This window comes from Epinephelus moara, chromosome 10 (assembly GCF_006386435.1).
Source record: "Epinephelus moara isolate mb chromosome 10, YSFRI_EMoa_1.0, whole genome shotgun sequence".
Lineage (NCBI taxonomy): Eukaryota > Metazoa > Chordata > Actinopteri > Perciformes > Serranidae > Epinephelus > Epinephelus moara.
Window position 1 is genome coordinate 28632362 of NC_065515.1, and position 9434 is coordinate 28641795.

Sequence of the window (9434 nt, forward strand, 5' to 3'; positions counted from 1 at the left end):
TTCCATTTCTGCCAATATATCCCCCTAAATCCTTCACACAGGACCTTTAAGGCACATAAAGCAATTTTATTCACATGGTGCCATGAAGAGAAAAGAAAAATATTCTTCCCACAGCCACCTTGTCAAAAGACCTTGTAAGATTTAGTTTCATTTGCTGAAAAATTAATTGTAATGGGACTGGTTCTCAGGGTCCGAAGCCACATTTACTCAGTTTGGCTATGGATCAATAACAGGCAACTCTGGAAACTCCAGGAGATAAACTTTCGTCCAGGAATCAGTTACAACACACCAAGCACTCTGCATGAACCCACACGTACACAAACCAACATGCTGACATATCAGCAAACGTAAGCTAATGTTTCATTTGTGTCAAACACCCATGGCCTCTGTAAGAGTGAGTTGGGCCAAAAGTAATCCGAATGGAAACATTTTGTTTACACTAACAGTTTGGAGGAGGTGCAGGAGGGGAGTCAAGCATGCAGACACACATGAGAATGTGCTGGTTATGAAGTGGAACCAGTTTTTGTTGACAAAGAGGACAAAGATCAGCTTCAACTTAATGACTCACTAGATACTCAAAATGGATTTTTTTATTCAAGGCAGCACAAACAAACATACATTATAAAAATATGTCACTAAAATATATATAAAATGTCCATTAACACTGATCTAGCATCCAAAAGACGTAAAGAAAACAATTTACAACAAAACGCTCTGAAAATGAAAACAAATGTACAAACACACACACAAAAATCAGCTCGTAATCCTCACGTGATCCAACACAGTGTATGAAGTATAAATGTTGGATCCACAAGAATTAAACTGCACAGAGAGGACACTTCCTGGTGTATTAAGATAATCATGTTAGCCAAGATCCAAGGACACCACACAACACATGGCTGCCATCTGTAGTGTACTATTTTACTGACATTGATTTAAACTGTAGTATCATTTATTTACATAATAAAAACCGAAGTGTTCTGTTGTTGGGTTTATGAAGGTATACAGTCAATAATAACAATAAAGAGAGTGAGCGACATTGGCATTGTCATTCATCCTCTTTAAAGAAAAAAGCAAAGCAAGGCACATGAAAGTTTCACACGCTGTTACTTACTTCAGTGAAACCTACTGTCACATATACCTAATAATATTATTATTATTATCAAGGATGCTCTACTTTGTCTTTATTATGCATACATGCCTCCTTTCACAAGAATTAAGTCAATTTTATCTTTTTTTATGTTTTCATTGGGTGTTCATGACAGAGACACTCACATTTACATTATTCTGGACTAATAACCTGTCGCCTTTGAAATGTTGAGACTTACATCAGAAAATATCACCATCACTGATGACTGCGCAGTGATTGTTTTCATCAAATTTGCCCTCAACACTTCGTCATTATTCTCAAAATGCAAAAAATCTCCTGATTTGTTTTCCTTACGCCTGACTGGCACTAATACTGAAAGTTCAACATTATTCTCAACAAAGCGATTTCATTCTTAGCATTTCAACTTCATTCTCGACAACTCGACATTAAGCTCATAATACAAAATTAAAAAAATAATTTCTCCCCTGATTTATTCTTCCCTGTGCCTGACACTAATACTGACAGTTTGACTTTATTTTCAGCATTTTTACTTTATTCTAGTAATGCAAAAAAAACTTCTCCTCTGATTTACTTATTCTTATGCCTGGCCCTGATAGATTTTTTTTTTTGAATGAAAAGGTTAAAATTACATGATTACACTGACATGGCTGTCAGGTGTTTATGATACTGGATGAGAAAGTGTGTCTAAGGCCAAGTTGTACTCACACACATATGCATAGCACTGGGCAATAAGGCTGTGTGTGCAGAGTTTCACATATGCATGGCTCCATTAGTGTCCTGTGTGTGATTTCTTTTTTCTTAATGTGTGCACATGCACTTGTGTCTCTGCAGTTGCATCTACATACATGCGCATGTTGATTTAAGCATTAAGACTATACTCCTGCTTGTAGCAACAGGGCCGACAGACGGCGTTGACTAAACCGTTTCCCAGCTGTAAGAGACAGATGATGAACTCCAGCACAGAAAGGCCCAGTAACACGCACAGCAGAGTCACGTTCCACTCTACGATGTGAACTGGCTGAAGACACCGTGACCACTTCTCTGGTTCTAAGAGATACCTGAGGACATACAGAAAAAGGATAGAGATCAGTAGACAATTAATCACAGACTGCAGCCTCACTTTACTCAGAGAGCTGCACTACATACTTAAAATGCTGAAATAGTAAAGGGAAGTGTTATCTCTTAGTGCACACTGATGAGTTAAATGATGCAAGTAAGCAATAATACATGACGAGGTGCCCTGATATGCAAAAATAACAAACAAGGTGGGGGCAAAGTCCATTATTTTCTATATTAGGGCGTCTTGTTGTGTCTCATCACGCTTACACCATGGTCATTTACAACATGCGATAGCAGAAATTGTTTATTTCTAGTCAGTTTTATCCACAGTTAAATCTGTTTCATTAATGAATATTAAATGGTAACACAACATTACATGGTGTATACGCACTGTTACTATGGCTGTGTGCAGTTTTATACTCTTTGCAAACTCATTTAGAACTGTGGTTAACCTACAGCAAGTTAGAGATGTGGGTGACAAAATAACTTTACCCTAAGTTCACATTATTTGAGATTACCTATCACAGGTGATCTTAGATCTTACCAAGCTGATACTTGAGTACTTTAGCTGGATTAAAATGGGCCATTTAGCATTGTATTCAATGAGGACACCTAGCTGACCTGATTCAGCCTTTTCTGATTGTACCAATAATGTTAGGAATTACTAGCTCCAGTAGTGATGCGAGAAACACTTTCCAGAAAAAACACAAGGCTGTAAAACTAGAAATGCGTAGTGAGTGCTCCAATGATTGAAACCTGTATTGTGAAACTTCAGCTTTCTATTTGATAGTCTTTTACGCAGAAATGAGACCCGAAATGGTTAACTTATTGATCGATCAAAAGATTAAACAGTACCAGCTCTGATAATTTGTTACTGTACGTTCACACCAAAAGCGACCAGAGCTTCCAAAGCGGAGGAAGTCATTCATTTTCAATGAGAGCCCGGCGACTTGGGCGACCTGGTTGTCAGCCGCGTGTCTTGGGCGACCAGAGCGGCTCCAGAGGGGAGTTAAAACACGTTTAACTTTATGGTAATAAGCTCTGACACGGTTCGGCGGCAACCAGTCGGAATGCTGACGTGCTTCGATGAAGCGGGTCCCAGAGAACAAACCATGTAACTTTGGTTCCTACAGCACACTTGTTCTGACAATGGATATAGAGAAGTTTATTACTTGTGTTCGCGCCCACTCAGTCCTTTATAATGTGTCGCTGTTCAGTTACAGAAACCAAAATAAAAAGAATGAGGCTTGGGACCGCGTCCCGGAAGTAGTTGGTTGGTCTGGTGAGTTTCAAAGTGTGTAATGTTAGTAATAGAGGAGAGAATTGCAGGCTAATGTTGCGATGTAGCATGCAAGTCTTCCTTGCTTGGTTTGAATGGGATGACATACGTTTTCTGTTTTCATTGACCAAACATAACTTTCTGTAGGCCAACTATGAGCTTTTTGACTGGACAACAGCAAGCAGCAACTACGCTGCTTTCAAGCCAGTAGTCCGCTTTGCGGCTCCTTTAAATTGACAAGCACGATCGAACATTCAATGATTCACGTGATGAGCAACTAGAGCGACTAGTTGACTACTTAGTCATTTGCCATTAATTAAGCTACAATGCCAAAAGACCCCACTGGTTTCAGCTTCTCAAATGTGAGGATTCCCTCCTGTTCTCTGTTTTATATAATTGTAAATTTAATCACTTTGAGTTTTGGACTGTGGGACAAAACAAGCAAACTGTAAAAATTATGATGGAGATTTTTTTCACTATTTTCTGACATTTTATAGACTAAATCTAAATGCTTTATAAATAAACGGAGTAAATAAACCTCATGCTACCAACCACACACACGGCACAGTATCTCCCTACCTGCCCCACTGGTCTGCAAAGGGGTACGACCATCCGTAAGAGGTAAAGCACTGGGGTCCCTGCGCCAAGGCGAACCCTGACATGACGAAACAGTAGCCAGACCCCACCAGGCCGACCACAGCTGCCAACACTGACCCGCACATCTGGAAAGGAACACAGACACACAAGTGATTTTAAAGGAGAATGTGCACGTGTTTGGATGCCTTTGTGAATGCGTGTGTGACTGCAGCTGCCACACATACACACACACACACACACACACACACACACACACACACACACACACATACTGCAGCTGTGCATGTGGCTTGAGTGGCGTGAGCCAAGCTTACTTTGTTGAGTGTTACCTAACAATGGGCTCCTTGTTGAATTATCATAGCTGGATTAGCATTAGCATTTCACCTCATAAGGACACAGTGTTGGCTGGCTTAATGACAACTGTACAGTATTATCCTCCAAGTGGTGAGAAGGAAATGGCAAAAAGGGGCAAAATGGGAACAACATGAAGAGTTATAAGGGGTGAGAGACCAGTGTGTGTAGCAAGCAGAAATATACGAACATAAAACTAAGCCTTGGTTATATATTTAGAGAGGGTTTTCTCTACATGTCACTGCTAATTGTGCTAATCACTGTATTGTGCTAATTTATCATAAACAAAGTAGGGGCTTCTCTACCATACCGTTAGCTTAGCATAGCTGTCATTACAGGAGTTTGAGTTGTTGGTGCAGACTCAGCATAGTGTGTCTCCTGCAGATGAAGTGTTATTGATACTTTGGTAAATCCCCTTACCATTAAGCTTGAATTCCAGCAGCAGCTACATTTCCCCAGAGTGATGAAGACCACAGCTGGAACCAGCATCTGGAAACACAGAGTTAAATGTCAGGATATTTTCATTTTAAGTCTTGATACACATTGAAACATTTGAGATAGGAAATTTGTAGTGTAGGAAAGTAAATGATCATTAATCCTGCTTTTCTTTACTTGCAGTTTCAGGGAACATTTCATATCAATACCTACCACTCCAACATAACAACATATCACTAGCATTTTACAGGCACTGTGATAAATACAAAATGTGGAGCCCATTGCCCTGATTGCATAAAAAATGAAACTTTTTCTACTCAGATTTTATACATGTGGTGGTGTGCTCTTTATACATTAACAGTCTTCCCAAAATTAACTTTAAAAGTTGCATTATATCACCTTGCTGACAGTATCTAAATATATTACAATATATTGAATCGTAACCCATGTATCATGACATGTATTGTATCACCAGATTCTTGCCAATACACAGCCCTACAATCAACATAAGGCTGTAATGCCCAATGGGGGACTGGCCATTGTTCTGACAGCCCAAAATTCCAACGACTGTTAGTCCAAAAAATGTCCCAGTGGACTTAAAGCTCATTTCTCTAACAGCCCGTTATTCCCCACCCCACGGGTACATTACATTTGTCAACTATGCTGTGGTGAATGTGTGGTTAGGTTCGGGCACAAAAAACACTTGGCTGCGATCAGGAAAAGATCATGTCTTAGCTTAAAACACCCACATTTGGTGGCACAAAAGTGGCTGAAAATCCAGGGACAGGCACTGCGACACTGACACTAACTGCAGGGTGTGTGTATTTTCAGAGAAACAGGACTTCGGAGCAATGGCTGTTTGTTGTTGGGATAACAGGCTGTCAGAGAAATGGGCTTTAGTTCCCAGGGATATTTTTCGGACTAATGGGGCTTCGGAATTTTGACCCATCGGAACCATGGCATGGCACCGCTCATTACACACTATAATCAAATATTTGGTCTGTTTTGACTTTGTCAGATATGGCTCAGCTTTCAGCAGTCTAAGCAGTAATGTGTCAGCATCAGCTCTACCTAGGCCTATGCGTGCATGCTAACACAGTAGCCTATGTAGCATGGCAAATAACATATACTGTAGTAAACAGGGAGTCAAACTGTGAACTGCAAGAGGAAGAGAGAGATAATGGCAATCCTACATCTGTTTGTTTGTTTGAGAGTTCTACTGTTTTAGTATCCCTCCCTCCCTTTTTCCTCTCCTCCTCTTTCCTGTGCTGTTGTCTCTCTCCCAGTGGTCAAGGACTTTAAATCACATCCTAACAGAGGGAGGGAAGTTCCCAAGGTCGTACACACACACACACACACACACACACACACACACACACACACACACACACATACAAAGATCACAGGAATCATTACACACACATCCTGGATGTCCCCCTAAAGCACTATCTCTGAGCACAGGCAAAGAGAGACAGGCTGACAATACAGAGGGAAGTGCATGGGGAGAAAGGAAGGGAGAGATAGAAGGAAAAACGAGGGAGGAAGAGTGAGGGAGAGGGAGGGAGCTAAAGATAGATTCCTCTCAGGGGGGTTCAGTTTGCTCTTTGACTATTTTGCGTTCTGTCATTTCCACAAAGAAAGGAAAAGCCCAAAGAGGAAAAAATAAGCACAGCACGTCAAAAGTCATCTCAGAAAAAGTAAAAAACATCAATGAAATTAAGTCATGTATGGAAATCTCCGGAGTTACAGGTGGTTCCCTGTTCTCTTCAAATTACATGCACAGAGTAACTTAAACTCAGATAAATCACTGTATTCCTAAAATGCTGAATAAGGCTGTTATCTACGTCAACTGAAGATAAAGGCCATTATTTGGGATCGGCTCTCACTAAAGACCTTTCTACACAACCCTGATTTAATACAAACTTCCTCCATAGTTCCCATTAAGAGCTTCCCAGCTGTTCAAGGGGCATTTTATTGTGAAAAATCTTCAAGAAGTGTCATCTACAGCATGTGAAAGGGACATGTTAAGGTTCAGACTTTTCTCTCTCATAACTTGACTGCACTTCATAATTTCCCTGGTCATTGTTCTGCATCCTCTTCCGGTTTTGAAAGGCTTCGTCTCCCATTTGTGTGCTGATTCGTCACCTCTATAAATAAAGTTTTCTAGCAATGAGGCACTGCAGCAGCAAAATGTTCAAAACCTGTCGCACCTTTTACTTGTTTTGACAACTTAACACTAAACTTCTGCAGAAATTAGTGCCTAAATCGTCCTTCTATGCGGGAAAGTCAAATATGAGCTGCTGAGAAATGCCTTTTTTTGAATGGTCAAAAATATACTGTTAGATGTACTGTTACAGTGGAGATGGGCATGTGCTTGGTTCATTTAGTTTTACATACATCATTTCTGTTATGTAGAATACAGTATCTATTTTAGTTGCGTGTTAAAATTAACTGAGTAACTTTTTATTTTCACCTGCACAGACTACAACAAACCACATTAAAAACAAATCGAAATATTTTACAGAGCAAAGCTTTATGTATCCAACACAAGTGCTCTGCTGGTCAACAAGGTTAATCTTGTTTGGTAAAATACAATCTCTCCTCTGTTCCTCCGTAAAACCAAACTAAAAGAACAGCTCCTTTCTGCTCAGTCAGAGCATAAAGCCATCAGATCAGCAGCATGTAGCAGACGGATTAACTGTGAATTCACATACAACACTTCATTGTTCTCAATGAGCAACTGCAAACACACTCAGACTGAATGGTGCTGAGTGGAAACAATTGACATTTAATAACATTTTGGTCTTAAAATCCTGTGAGTATTAGAACTAGACAAGAAAAGCAAGTCTAAGCCTAAATGAGTGTGAATCAGCAGTGGCTGTATGTAATGAACACAAAGTGAGCACACATAATAGCACACACTGTATCTCCATGTACCAGCATCTGCCTCCACAACCACTGAATAAGAGAAGAAGGGAAGTGAGTTATCAGTGAATGCAGTTTGATCATGATGCTGTGTAAAAGAGCTCTCAGTGGTAAGGTTTTAGCGTCACATGGCTGAAATGCTGTGAAAGAATGTCATTCATTTTTGTGTAAATGAAAAAAACGCTGGTCAAAACATGGTTTGAAAGAATGTTACTGGTGAAAGGGGATCTCATAACTTTTAGTTTCAGTTAATGTCTCTCTCCGAAGGCAAATATTAGTGACAAATCCCACCACGCGGTGGTACCAGTGACCTCAGTTAAACCTATATCCACAGTGTTTTTGTTTCCTCTGCCAGGCAAAATAGTCCGATCTGATTATTTATTTGGAACAGTGCTGCCACATTGCTCTGATATCAAACAATTCAACTTCTCTTCAGTCATTATGGTGGATAACCATTACTGTCATGATGAAAGTCAAAGCTTTAAATCTTCACAATAAGACAAATTATTTTTTCTATGTCATGATGAAGTACATACAGAAGTTATAGCTGGATGAAACGGACACAAACTCTCCCTTCTGAAGTTTCACTAATGGCTTATTCCAATATTCTTATGAATTTATAAGACTAATAGGATGCAGATATAAATATCCAAAACTTTCTTCTCTGTAAAACTTATGTAACTGCAATCTGACCATATCTGAGTGCAAAAAATGGATGTAAGAATTTGCACCAGGTGGAAAAAGAGCTTTCATGATACATCAGTGTTTTGTTTAAAATCTTGCCTCATTAAAGGATTGTTTTAGCTTTTTTGATCAATAATAAAAAGAAACAAATCATCAATTTTTGAAAGATGGTAAGCACATTTTAAACTTAATGGAAAGCAAAAAGTAACTTTGGACTGCATAAAGTTAAAGGAAAGTCATCCCATGATACTAAAGTTGAGCTTTTGAAGAGACGATATCCACACTACACTTTGTTCGGTCCATGTGAAATAATGGGACCTTAGTGTGTTTTATCCTTTCTTCAAAAGATGTATCTGTCATGACCAGCACCTAATTTTTACTCACCATCAATCCCCCTCCTCCTAGTCCACCAAAGTACCAGATGTAGCTGGCCAGGCGGTCCTGCTGGATGTAGGTGGTTTCTCCCATGGGAAACAGCAGCAGCAGGTTGGCCAGGATACAGCAGAGGGCCAGAGGCAGCAGGGCCAGACCCAGAGACCTGGCGAAACCCACCGAACAACACATCGCTCAACCAAAGACACACTCACAACCGCAGGGAGGAGAGGAGAGAAGTGGAATGGACCGAGGAGAGCGAGAGTAAGAGAGAAAGAGGGGAGGGAAGGGTCGGAGCAGCTGGGGAGCCAGGAAACAAAAACAAGTGACGGGAGCCTGTTGTATGTATGTGTGTGTGTGTGTGTGTGTGTGTGTGTGTGTTTCCCATAGCCTTTGAGTCAGCCTTGCCTCACAGAGCACTCTGCAGTATGAATTTCCTTCAGAATGACTGACTCACTACAACAGTGATTTTTTTCCTACTTCCCTTTTTTCTACTTATGGTTCACACATTTGTACAGTATATGTATCATGTTATATGACAAGACTATACTACATAACTTACATTATCAAGCGTTGATCATTTTGTCTATAAGATGAAAACAATTTTCAACTAGAATTACC

At 40.0% G+C, this 9434-nt stretch overlaps 1 protein-coding gene across 1 annotated transcript; it reads right to left on the reverse strand.

Moving 5' to 3' along the window:
• Positions 1–575: 575 nt before the first annotated feature.
• On the reverse strand, positions 576–9136 carry tm4sf18 (transmembrane 4 L six family member 18). Its single transcript, XM_050055828.1, has 4 exons — positions 8826–9136; positions 4818–4886; positions 4029–4171; positions 576–2169 (listed from the first exon to the last, which is right to left on the reverse strand). The coding sequence occupies exons 1-4, from the start codon at positions 9003–9005 to the stop codon at positions 1971–1973; spliced, it is 591 nt and encodes a 196-aa protein (XP_049911785.1). The 5' UTR covers positions 9006–9136; the 3' UTR covers positions 576–1970.
• Positions 9137–9434: the final 298 nt, after the last annotated feature.